This window comes from Sciurus vulgaris, assembly GCF_902686455.1.
Source record: "Sciurus vulgaris genome assembly, chromosome: 6".
Lineage (NCBI taxonomy): Eukaryota > Metazoa > Chordata > Mammalia > Rodentia > Sciuridae > Sciurus > Sciurus vulgaris.
The window spans coordinates 129881994-129895992 of record NC_136466.1 but is presented as its reverse complement, the minus strand read 5'-3'; the positions used below and the strand labels follow the sequence as shown (position 1 = coordinate 129895992).

The 13999-nt window shown below is 34.9% G+C and overlaps 1 protein-coding gene across 1 annotated transcript in view; it reads left to right on the top strand.

Moving 5' to 3' along the window:
* Positions 1 to 12427, top strand: part of ITGA1 (integrin subunit alpha 1) — a 153002-nt gene extending 140575 nt beyond the window's left edge. The window contains exons 26-29 of the mRNA XM_079143480.1: positions 87 to 191; positions 1121 to 1213; positions 3079 to 3195; positions 7616 to 12427. Of these exons, the coding sequence (XP_078999606.1) occupies positions 87 to 191; positions 1121 to 1213; positions 3079 to 3195; positions 7616 to 7660 (360 nt within the window). The 3' untranslated portion in view covers positions 7661 to 12427. The remainder of the gene's footprint in view (positions 1 to 86; positions 192 to 1120; positions 1214 to 3078; positions 3196 to 7615) is intronic.
* Positions 12428 to 13999: the final 1572 nt, after the last annotated feature.

The window sequence follows — 13999 nt, the reverse complement described above, 5'->3', positions numbered from 1 at the left end:
TAGAAATAACCATCTGAAATCTATTAATATAGTGTCTTTGGTTGGTTGGTAAGAACACTAACATGTACCTCTGAACATTCGAACAGGACTGCAGTACATGTAAACTAGCTACCATCACTTGTAATCTCATCCCTTCTGACATTAGTCAAGTGAATGTTTCACTGATCCTGTGGAAACCAACTTTTATAAAAGTAAGTGCTCGCATTGTTCTTTGCAATCATTGATTCATAGCTACAAATATTTGTTTCACATGGCATGTGTGTGCAAAGCACTGTACTGCTGTGGGAAGAGAGTGAGATTAGAAGTCCCAGAGACTGCTATCTAAGCCCCAGCTCTACTTAGCCACTGTGTGAGTCTTGTCTATGTCATCTTCAAGTCCCCTTCCAGATATAGACTTTCTTCAATTACATAACTCTTTTCTTTGCCCCATAAAAGATGAGTACCTCTCCAGTACTGAAGCTTGCATTTATCATACTAAGAACCCAATGAGTGACAATCCTTAACACCAGTAATGAAGGGGAGAGCTTCCATACATAGGGACTTACTGAATTTTATCAGACTTTTATTCCATGAAAATAAATTTTGAAGGACAGTTTAATCCCTGATAAAGATAAATCCATCTGATAACAAGCTACTTTAAAACAGTTTATTGTATTTTGTATTATTTCTCTCTTAAAAAATATTTAATTATGCAAAATTGATATTTTTCAGGTTCAATCATATTAAGTTGCTTAAAGTCATGAACTGTTGAATATTAGCAATTTCATGCTCAATCCTACACATAAACCTTACTATCAGAGTATAGCTGTTTCATGACTAGCTACATTAAAGGGATGCAGAATTTGAGGTTTATTTCTCTAAGGAAAACTCAGAGTGGAAATTATTTAGAATTTTTTCCACTCAATAACAAGGATCTAAGTAAGAATATTGGGGTGCAAAGGAGGGAGGATAAGTACCCAGTCATCAGTGGATACTACCAACTCCATTTGGAAAGTTAGCAAAATCAGTGTTTTTAATCTCTTGGGAAAATCATAACTTTAATAATTGAACTGCTCAAACATGACTAGTTGTCGTTTTAATTAGCATAATGTGTTGAAGACAAATCTAATCTGCTTTACAGACACATTTCTCCAGCTTAAATCTTACAATAAGTGGAGAACTTCAGAGTGAAAATACATCACTGGTTTTAAGTAGTAGCAACCAAAAAAGAGAGGTAAGTACGGCTCTAAATTTTGAAAACACTGTGCATTTCACAGCATATTTTGTGACATCGTGACTTAAAATTTCTTGTAGGCCCTTCAAGTGACTAGTACTGCTCTCACTAAGTGATTTACTGTTTGCTTTATACTACCTTGACTTCAACTGGGATTTTAGTTCTGTTCTTCCTCCTAAGGAACTGGGGTAAATCAAGATATTTACAACGAACAGGCCTCCTTTGACTTTATTGCTTCTAACTAGCACCATAAATGGAATTTTTCACTTTCACCTTGATAACAAATAATACATTTGTAACTTTTCTCCTTAAAAACTGGCATTACACAATGTAGCAGACAGTTGAAGAACAGACCTGAAAAAGTAACTTTTTTTTTTTACAGAAAGCACATTTATACTATCAGGAATATGTATGAAACCGTTAAAAGTTTTCTTCATTTAGGCATTGGGAAATTGTAAGCAAAAATGAGGTGGCAAATCCTGATGCAAATTCAGGCTGAGTAAAAAGAAAAGTTTGAGTTTTTTGCCCTTGTCATTTTATGAAATAAGAACAATCCTACTGTTATGAACAAAGGCAGCTCTGCTTGCTTCCTTCCCTTGTCATGGGAGAATTTAAATATCCCATGTAGATAAACAGCACCACATGAGTCATTCAGCAGTTCTTGTAAAATCACCTTTTTCAAACTATTTCAATATTAACAAACCACTAAGCATACACCCTTAAAGAAAAATACCTGCACATAATGCTTACAACTTCCTATAGAACACAAAAGTCAGCATTTCACTAAAACCTGGAAAATGCGAGTGTGATTATATTGAAAAAAAAAAAAAAAGCACATTTGATACCTAAATATGTTGTACTGAAATTGTATAGCCTTATTCCTCCTAAATGTTAGTTAAAATCCCCCTGGAGATATTTATTCTACGCTTCATCCTAAAGTCTGTCCTGGTGGCCTGACCCTATGTATATCTCTATTCTTTCCAGTTCTGGATCCCAGTACATCAGTAGTGACCTACCTACAGTGACTGGAAGGATTCCGATTAGCATCCACTATATGCAAATATCACACCTGTTACTTTCCTTTTTCTACCCTAATTCTCCTCTAGGTTGGGGAATTAAATGTTCTCTGTTAAAGCATATACAGAATCTTGAGCTATTATTAGCCATTGATATCTATCCATAGGTTAATTTTCCCAGATGCCAAAGGGATGGGACACAGAGCACACAAATTTCATTGAGATTGTGGGTCACACTGAGAGCTTGCATAACCAGAGCACTGAAAATGGTCCTTTTCACAGTTAAGGTCTAAGTTACAGATGACTAAGAACTAAGTCAACTGGAAGAGAAATGTGCTATAATAAAAATACATGGGAGGTGGATATCAAAACTTTATTATATTCTTGAGATTTGTGCATTTTATTGTGTGATAATTATCTTTTCATAAGATTAGAATTAATACCACCCAAGAATTAGAATAAGGAAACTACTCAGGTTATTATTTCAACAATTTATGATGTCCCAGACTAAATTGTGATTGTGGTAGTGCATTTGTCCATTATTATTCTACACTACTTTGGTTCTCCCTGGGTTAAAGAGAAATCCACGCCTACCTTTGAGCCTTCTGATCATTGACAGTTTTCCCTTTATCTGAGAGATAAATTGTAAATTTTTCAAATAAATTTGACCTGGTTAAAGATTTAGAATAGAGGAAGGACATTTCTAAATGTAAACTCAATGTTTTCCTTGTAGGTAGTAATGAGATTAAGTACACTGTTTGGTAGAAAATTTTAGCCTGCAAGAACTCAATGTTCTGGGAGTACTGGTAGGTGTTTATTGACATTAACCATCTTGTTTAATAATTTTAGGTTGCTATTCAAATATCCAAAGATGGGCTACCAGGCAGAGTGCCATTGTGGGTTATCCTCTTGAGTGCGTTTGCTGGGTTATTACTGTTAATGCTGCTCATATTGGCACTGTGGAAGGTAAGTGTCAAAGTTCCCCTGACTGTATTGTAACCATCAACAAAAAATTGGTGAAATAAATTATGTTTTACCCATGTTGTGGAATACAGTATTATACAGCAATGAAACAAATATTGAAATAATGACTGAGATTTAAAGCAAAAACCTGCTATTTCAAACATTATACACAACTTGATTCCATTTTGGTAAATGAAAAAAAAAACTTATTTTGCAATACACATCCCCAAAATACCAGAGAGCCTCTCTGTAGGTTAGGGTTATAGAGAACAATATAATATTTAAATTTTTAAATAAGCATGTTACTTTTATAAACAGAGGAGAATAAAAATTTGCTTTATAGAAAAGGAAAAATAATGGATTCCTACGTCAATCAAAGGACACAGAAGCAATAGATTCATGGTTAAGATAAGTCTTCTTCTAATCAAACATTTATGTGTATCTTAAAGATCAAATACTTCTTTAATGTATACACAGATATAACACATTTTAAGCAGTAAATTTTTGCCTGAATGAGTGATAGAGAATCTACTTAGTTGATGTAAGGGAGATCTAAAAGTTTCACAGAATTTTATTTCACTTTTATTTTAGTCCTTTTGTAAAACTAAGTAACCATTTCTTTTCTGTCAAGTAAATCTAAATATTTATGTAGGAGTTTTGCTTAGGCTAAGATATGTAATACTTTTTAAACAGCTGTATCATTTTAAAACAAGCCGAGATGATTTTTTTAGGATACATTTAATAGAGAATAAAATCCCATAGAAAAGTTGAATTTAATGTTTTTTCCACTTCGCTGCCACTATATTTTTACCTATTTTTTTTTGTTGTTGTTAAATGGTTAAACAATGTTAAAAATTACAGACTGTGGCTATATATTCATTTTTTCTAGTTTATGAGCAACAAAATTATTTAACTGAAAAGTTTAAATGTCAAGTTTCTCTCCCACTGAATTACCAACTACTCCTATTGTTCCTAACTCATCTTTGATGACTGACTTTTCCTTTGGGGTTTACTATCAGAGGAGAAGATGAATAAAGCCACATTAAAGATGTAGGTCAGTGGCATTTAATTCAATAAATAAAACCCATGACTTTTCTTCAGCACAGTCCCCAAGGCAGACCACTCCACCACCTTCTCTATCCAGTCTGACTTTACAAGGTGTCGGTGTGTTCTCTCTGTAATACCTGACTTCGCCACACTGTGGTACCCAAGTGCTGGCTTATTGACTATGCTTGAAATACAGGAAGTGATGTCTTACTCATGAGTACCTGTGAGACAATGTGTTACTCCTGGTGTCTTTCAGCCTGGTCTTCTAGTCTGAGTAGGCCTCTGGCCTGCAGTTTCAGGATATCACAGGCAGGGGAAGAGGAAAGCCAGAGCTCATGTATAGATAGGTATCTCTGGCTTCAAACCCCAGTTTAAGACAGACAAACAAAAAGTTTAATCCATCTGTTTTTGTTCTCAAGTTTGAAAAAGAATAAATGTAAAATGAACACAATTTGTCATCCAGTAAAGATTGTATTGATACATTCTGATCTTTTCTAAGATCTTTATTTTAGGCCCTAAAGGAAATTGTTTAACAAACATTGAATTCTCTTGATCAGTGGGTTTAGTGAGAGACCTAGCAATCAAATCTGTGATTCTAAGTAGAAGGGAAGGGAATTCACTCTTATTGAGTGCTATGTTCCAAGAACTGTTAAAAGCATTTATGTTTTAATTATACTTAACATTCACATCAACCCTAGGAAGAAAACACTACAATGAACCTCATTTTGTAAATGAGGAAACTGAGGCACAGAAAAGTCAATGTTTTCCTGGGCCATATGATTCATAAGGTTCAGAATAAGGATTTGTGACCACTATTAAGTGTTATCACTCTGTTATCCTGGCAACCTCTTTAACCAAGTATTTAAACTACCTTTTATACTGAAGATACTTAGCAGGAAGGTGAAATAACTTACTAGCTGGTAAATGACTGGATTCAATCAACAATCTATCAGCAAAGTCCATCCCTTTTTCAGTATATAGAACTGTTGCAGGCTCTGGATAGGGTTCTTTACTCTGAAGTTCCAGAAATTGCTTTTTGTTCAAGAGGGTCATGAATTGTGAAACATAAAAATATGAGGTTTTGGAATAAGTGTACCTGGATGGATTCAGAACTTCAATGGTTGCATGTTATTGGAAAGGTCAATTCCCTGTCCCCTCTGCTTTAAAGTTAGATCAGAGCCTCCCTGAGTGTTCAGTCTGCAGTAGGCTCCGAAGAGCTTCCCTCTTTCCCAGGTATCCTGGATCTGGAGCAGGCACCTCAGGATCATTCTTTTTTCCTCCTTCTCCTGGATCCCTAGTTGGAACTCCCTAGTCTGAGATGACATATAAAGGACAAAGATTCTTCTTGGTGCAGCAATTCTGGTCCAAAAGATACAGTTTCCATATCTCTGTCTTCATAGTTTACATAGCAGAAATTAAAACTTTATAGGTGACATGGGCTTAAATAAGTTGAGAAACTTTTCCTAAAATATGGTACCAATGCTGAGGGAGATATCCAAGCAGGCCAGTGTATCCAGTAAAGTAAAATGATTCAGTTCACAGTGAAAAAGTAACATGCCTCTCCAGACTCAATTCATATGGATGCCTGAGTTTCACCTGTGATGATTTATTTATTTATTAATCCTACAGCTTTGTTCCTTATCCAATCAACTTGTTGCAGGTGGAGAATATGTTAGTCTCTTCTTATTCACAATTTTTTCTTTTTTTACAGTTTCATTTACCCAAGTCAACCATGGTCCATGAATCCAATATAGTATAATAAAATGCTTTAACTTAACTTTTTATTATGGTGTACTTTAACATGACTTTTATTATAATGTACTGTTATCATTGTTTTATTAGCAGTAATGAAAAGTAGTTTTCTCATTCAGAGTTTGGCTAGGATGGACTCAGTCCAGTTGGCAGCTAAAAATTACTTTCTCCTAACCTCCACTGTAGTCACCAAACTTCCTTGAAGAAAAAATACTATTTATAAAACTGACTGGGTAGAAAAGTCTAGATAAAAGAAATTTTAAAATAAGATGTTTAGGGTGTAGAAGGAAAATTGAAAAAGAAGCAAAGAGGCTTTAGAGAGGAAGGAGAGAAGATCAAAAGCCAGGAAGAACAGGGTAAAGAAAGTCTTAAAATTCACCACCTGCTTGTGTGAAAACCTTGGCTGACTTATTTAGACTCAGGACATGCAGGCACAAATCACGGAGCCTAACGGTTTGTGAATCTAGGGCTCTCATAGTTGACAGAAAGAAAGAGGCCTGAGATACAGAGAAATGTCTTTCCAGGAAAGACAAATGTATTGCTGTTTTCATGTTTATTTGTTCTGTTGTCATTCTTTCCCCATCTACTACCAACTAGATTCTAGCATGGAGGAAGACATGAGCCCCAAGCAAAACTTCTCTAAATTGAAAGTACTTATTTTTGACCATTTATACCCTCTAAGTCCTCAAGTCTTCAATAATTATTTTGAAAATATATGGTTCACTCACATAACTTAGTGTAACTTTGTGGAGGTACCAAACTTTCAAAAAACTAGTTCGTTTCCTTGCTTGATCTATTCTACTCACTGTCAAAAAGAATATATATGTACAAATTTGAAAAGTTACAACTCTAGACCCTTAATTTCTTTTTCTTTTTAATAAGCATTGGAGATCGCTGCAAAAATTCCTTTCAGTTCTCACATTTACTTTTATTATTCTGTATAATAGAAAATGATACAGGACTTAAAATTTTTCATGATGCCCCAAATTGACAAGGGATAATGAATATGTAATGAATAAGACTCACATTCACCACTGTGTGAAATTTCCCTTACAGTAAGTGGATTTACTTTCGTGTTTAAATGATACAGGGTCTTTCAAGAGGCTTCTCATGCCAAGCCTAGAGCATGAGAACACATTTAAATTTAACACATTTAAAGTTAATCTGGATACTTCAGAAATCTCCCGAGCACTCTGGCCATGGTGTCCCTATCATGTTCCTTGCCAGCTCTCAAGACCTACACTGATGACCATTGCTATTTGATAAACATTTCTCTGTAATAGCCCTGCAAAAAAGATGACAGCAAAGTAGAAACAACTCCAACTAACTATATTTTGAAGTCTCCCAAAATGTTTCCCAGAACTCTTTAAGTTTGCATGCAGTCTCTTACTAGGAGACATTATATATTTGACCAATGAGAAAACTAGAAAGATAAAAATTAAGCAACTTCATAAATGTCATTCTCTTGAAACCTAAGGTCAATGAAAAACATTTCTCAAGTCTATGAATTAACTGTATGCCCAGAATTATCAATGTTGTTAAATTAGATTCTATCCAAAGGAATTAGTATTTATTATCTAAGTTTAAAAAATCATTTATGCTATGTTTTATATTTTCTCAACAGATTGGATTCTTCAAAAGGCCATTAAAGAAGAAAATGGAGAAATGAAGTATTTAACAAAAAAAATGACAATTATTCAATGATCTATCCTCAGGTTTGCCTCAAATATGTGACATGAAATTTTTAAATATAATCAAAGATATGGTCACATAACTCTGTAATCCATCAGGGATTAATCACTTGGAAAATGACATATCAAGCATGATCCAAAAACAGTACCACAAAGATCTATTTTATAAAGGAATGAAAAATATTTTTAAATAATTACTCATTTTTGTTGAGTAAGCAAAAGTACAGTGTTTAAAGAAGTATCTCTTCAAATGTTTATTTGTATAATAACAAATAGGCCACCACCTATAAAGTATTTAAGGAATGCAAAAAAAAAAAAAAAAAAAAAAAAAAAAAACGAGCTTAATGATCTTCAAAACATTTACTTCCAAAACAATGTAATTTAAGTTTTCTCCTTGATTACTAGTGGATATCCACATTCAGCATGACAATCAGCATTTTTCAATGCCAGGAAAGGAATTGCCTGATAAAGATCACTTCTCGCAATTCAAATGAGAAAAATTTCCTCTAACAGAATCCATGTACAATATAGACTAAAATAAATCAAATTATATCACAGAAAATACATTCAACATCTTTGTGTTAGGTTCTGTTAGTCAGAAAGCTTTTTTTCCTTTTTCCCAATGTGATTGGAAAATAGTGCAATTGAGCTGGAATTCCATGTAGAATAGAAAATCAAGAAAGAGTCATTGTATAAAAACAAGTGCACTGAATGGATTAATTTAAATTTTACATAATATGCTTAATTTTGATATTGAGCTCTAAAACACAAAACTCTTTTATACAGAAAAATAAGCACTTAAAGCAGTTTTGTGTAGCGTTAACAGTGATTTTTCATGAAAAGCCACATTGTATGGGGTACATGCCAATATAGTTTCTGAATGGAACATGGCAGCAGAGATAGATGCCCCTGAAATGCTGAGAAATCATCTTTGCTGAGCACTTTTTGAATGCTCGGGGTTCTAGGATGTTACGCAAAGTAAGAGTTTCCTCAACTCCTTGGTACAGGGTTCATTCAAACCCTCCAACTGTGAGAATATGTTTATTTTAACTTTTTTAAAGTATTTAATTTTCCAAACACATTTCTTATTTTTACAAAAAGGCACTATTCCATTTAAGTATTGCCTTTTACCAAGAAGTCACTGCTTTTAAATAGAACCCCAGAGATGTATTTTCAAGAATTTAGGGTTCGAAAGCTCAAACCAACAGAAGGATAACCCACCTTTGTATGTACTTCTTTGTTCTTTAATTGTTATAGCTCCTTAGATTTCGCTGTAGCATCACCTCCCAGGTTGCTGTTTCTTAGGAAAATAACAATGAATGAATGTATAGTAGCTGCATGTGTGAACTACTGCTGTATAATTTGCTGATACTTCTGCAACAACTCTTCTTCTCCAATTGATTTGACATCACAATACCAGAATCTGCCGATATCCTGAAAGTGCTAAGCTCTGCTTTCCTCGAAAACACAGCAAATCAACAGAGAAATCAAATGCCATGGGTTTAATTTTCTCAACTACTTTCTGAGGAATTACTAAGGATTCAGAGTCAGCCTACCTCTTGACTCTCCACCCCTCCATCTAAGATTCTGAAAGCCAAAGGGATGTGCCTGGGGGATCCAAGGTCATTTGGAGCAGGAAGAAAGGGTAAATTTGTCCAGAGCTTTGATGTCCTCCTGTTGGTCTGTCACTGTTCAGAAATATCCATTTTTGGAATTTCCTCCATTCTTGCTAACTCCCTCCAAGTTCAGAAATCATTTTTTTCCCACGGGGCACGGTTGTGCATGCCTGTAATCCCAGCAGTTCAGGAGACTAAGGCAGAAGGATCTCGAGTTCAAAGTCAGCCTCAGCAACATAGTGAGGCCTTAAGCAACTCAGTGAGACTCAGTCTCTAAATAAAATACAAAAAAGAGCTGGGGATGTGGTTCAGTGATTAAGTGCTCCTGGGTTCAATCTACAGTTAAAAAAAAAAAAAAAAAACGGAAGAAATCATTTTTTCCACCTATTCTTTCTTTGCCAGTAAAACTCAGGTTCTCTCTTATTTAGAGTTAAAATTACACAACTCCAGTGCTCACCTGCTGAGCTGCCCTGCTCCAATTTAGCACCTTCTTAGAAGTAAATCTATCATATGATTTAAATTCACACTTGGCATCTGTGACTGCTAGTGCTAGAGAAAGCATTTGCTGCAATATGAGTGTGTATATTTAAACTAAATGCACTGTTAAGCCAATAAGCACATTTTGAACTTCGAAGAAAGGAGAGGAAGAGCTGTTTGGCCAGAGCAAATAACTGTCAAAGTCACTTAACTGCCACAACTTTTAGCACAAGTCATTCCTTTTTATTAATAGAATATTTAATGAACCAGAGATTCTATTTCTCTAATATTGTAATTTGTTGAGGTCTATATGAGTGCCTCTACATTCATGCACACACGGATACACAATGAATACAAAATTAACACCAAATGACCGGGTTTGCAGAAAATAAACACACAAAAGCTATACCAGCTAGAAAAGTTTGATTCCTTTACTTTTCACATAGTATTCATTTTCATTAATATTTAGGTTTAGCTAACATTTCTACAACTACCTAAAAATATAAATGCAGAGGCTCCAATTTAAAAATGTCAACAGATATCCCATATTAGCTTTGTGCAGATGTTTTAAATCATATTAATGATTAAGAAATATACTAAACTCTACCATTTTATTTTAAAAGTTAATAAGAAAAGTGGGTGATATTTAAGACTCTTTATGTATTTATGAGCTAAAATAAATTGCCAAAGTCTCTTTTTCTTCAGTTTGATATTTTTTAAAATATGGCCATTGCTTCCATTGTGAATCAAACTATGTACGCAATCCCTTTGCTTACCAAACCTGCAATGGTATATTGCTAAATTATTTAACAACTAGCTCTCAAAGATGAAAAATTAGTGATTTTGCCATTTGTCAGTCTCCATGGTTTAAATATTCTCTCCATAGCCATTTTCAGATTACCAACATGATCATAACTCGCTTGCCAAACTCCTTGAAATCCATCTGCTCTTACTAACTAGTATGAGCTAGCTTCACACATAGATTACATGATAGATACGTGGCTAGTAGGATCAATTATAATCATGTTGTGTCTATATTCTTAACCAACACATACACAATGTAATCATATTCCAAACTATGCTAAAAATGCTGACTGTTACAAGCTCAGCAGACAAAATGCTATCTGCCTGTCCATTCTTCAGTTTCTAAATTTGTAACTTTCTTTTCATGCTAATAAAATGATATGAACTTGCAGAAAAAAAGGAAGGTTTTGAAAGCAAAGAAATACAAAGGGTGCCACACAGTAAGAATAAGACCTGCTCAGTGGTCACAAGGAAGCTGTTTCACTTTTCAAGGAATCCAGAGCCCTGTAAGCACTACTGTGAAAGGTCATCCTTTATAAATAATTTTCACATCTGTGATGCAATTTAAACTTTAATAATCCAATTTTTTAAACTATTTTTCTCTGAGCATTAGGTTCATGAGCAATTTCCACCCTACATATTTTTTGTCATTAAGTGTGAATGAAAAGAGACTTGTGGGAAGGGATATTTTATCAAATTTGATGTTCAGACAGCCATAACAATTGCTTCTGTGAATACATATGTATAATCACTTGCATGTATTTACATATATGGTGTTCTCTTTTCTTTTTATAAAGCCAAGGTCTAAGCACAATTGGGGAAAAAATGTTTTCATCAAAAGAAAAAAGCAGTTGGGTTGTGATGGAGTACTGGTTGTAGAAGAGTCTGTGAGAAGCCTTTCTCACATTCTCTGTAAGCCCACATCTTGCACGCTGTGAAGGACAACCCATCAGCTTTCCTGAAATGTGCTTTCTGTGGGCAGTGTTTTTGTTGACATATCACCTGCTCCATGTGCACTGCCCGTCTTGCTATGCACAACACTGAACAAACTAGAGAAACCTCAGGCTTGGAGCCTATCTTATGTGTGAGGTGCAGACACATCATTGTCCAGATTACACAGCTTCTGGCAAATCATTTGTTAAATATGGTCTTATATGTACTCTTCCTTAATTCCCCAAATCTCTCAGGCTCCCCTCCTACAGTCTTCTCCTCCAAGGGAAATTTTCAGGAAGACTTTTGAAGGAAAATTCTCTTAATTAAACATGCACTGTTTGCTGTGAATACCAGCTTCAGTGAATGGATCATTTATACAGGATTTCTGACCTTGTTTTCTCAGTGATGTTCTAAAGGGTTGACATGGTACAATGTAGCAGGAACAAGGTGAAATGTGCGTAAGACATGAAAGAGCTTTAAGAGATTTGCAAAGCCAATGGGGATGTTGCAGGGATTTAGCCACTCAGTGGCTCCCTGTTAGCACCCCACAACTCCCTTCCTCACCCCTGACATATTCTAAAAACTGAAGAAAAGGGTGGGCCCTATCCTCAATCTGATGCTATTTTTTTTAAGCTAAAATGTACAATTTGATTGCAAAGAACAGACTTTTAAATGCAAGTGCAACTACAAATTGAGTCTTCTGGACTCACAGCAATTACCTAGGGGCCAATGATACACAGAATTATAATTAAACTTGGTTTTTACATGTTGAGAATCATATTGTTATATAAAAAAAAAAGGTAAGTGTGGAATTTGGGGAGATCTTCTGCCATAGACCAGGACTTGTGTCCAACTTTTATTTCAATTTGACTTACACATGTAGACTGGGGAAATTTTTTAAAAAAAGAAATCTGATGATACCAGAATGAAAGTCTTCCAATCCGAGAACTGTTCCTGGACCACACCTATGTAGGATTCCTGAACCACCACTGGACACTAACTATGTTAACTCCACAATGGAAGAATGCCCAAAGTACTTACAGAAGGCTATGTGCAGGGCTGGGAGTATGATTCAGTGGTTAGCACATGCCTCGCTCACACAAGCCTTGGATTCAGTCTCCAGCACCACCATAAGAAGGGACCTACATACTGCTCTTTACCAAATGAAAAAACAATAAAATAATGTTCAACTGTCAAATTATAAGCTGGTTTAAAACAAATCAGTCTTTCATTCTCATATTAAAATTTAACTTTGAATTTAGAAATTCAGAGTAACAGCCTTTAAACATCAACCTTCAGGAAAATGTAAAATAGCACGTGTAGATTCTAAGCAGCAGCCCTATTGTCCCCTATAGCATCTGGCACCAGGGAGTCCAGTTCCTAACTGATGAAAATGATTCTTTATGTCATAATAAGGGGAATAAGCTTAACTTCCAAATCTCCCACTGTTCTTACAGTCAAGATCAGCTTCCCAAATCAGACACACATGAGCAGCACAATCTTGTACATTGAGAAACAGAAGAGAAATCAGGGGAGAATGTGAAACCACTTGTCTTTTGTATCCACATCCTTACTCCTCAAAATACCATAAGATCCTGGAGACCCCTTATGCCCCACCCACAATACTAACACATGTACTTTGCACACATAAATTGTTGGCTAAATAAGAGCAAAAGTGTTTTCTTAACTAAAGATTAACCAGGGCTAATTTCCTGGAGTTTAACACCCTTTGGGCTCAAGTGAAAACAGTCACTTAAGTCAGCAACTGTTCAGAACTTCCTCGTGCTGAACCCACTTCGTATGACAACTGAAAGTTAGCATGTTCAGAGACACTAACTGCTCTTACTCAGGATGTAACAGAGACTGTGCATTCCTGATTAGGAAATATCAGTGTTTAGGAATGACATACTGTGTGTTACTACTGTCAGGCTGTCAAAAGATATAAACAATTCATCCATTTTATTAGAAAGAAAAACATTGCATATAATTACTACTGAAGCATCTATCATACTTACTCCAGATACATTTTTCTGCACAGTCTAATATAGAGTATCATTTTTTCTTTACCTCATACTGAACTCAATGGAATGAATAATGCAAGGGTATGCACATTTCCATAAGGATTTAATTGGGTAGACTCATTAGAAGAAAACATTATGATGGCATTCAAGAACAAAAGAGCACAAATTTTGTTGACTCTAGTAATTATGATGCACCTAATTTAAATTCATTTTTAAAAGGCATTAGTTATCAGGTAATGGCTATTTAAGCTGATAAAATTAGAAATAGCTGAGAGAGTAAAAGAGAATTTTGAATGTCCTACGTATAGCATATCCTGTACACTGATTTGAGGTCAGAGATTTGGTATTTTTGTATTATTTTATCTTATCTGGAGCATCAGCTGTGTATTTTATGTCAAGGTAAATGAGCATCCTGTTTTGTATGTTCAATAAAAAATGACTCAAAGAACATGATTGCTTTGATTTT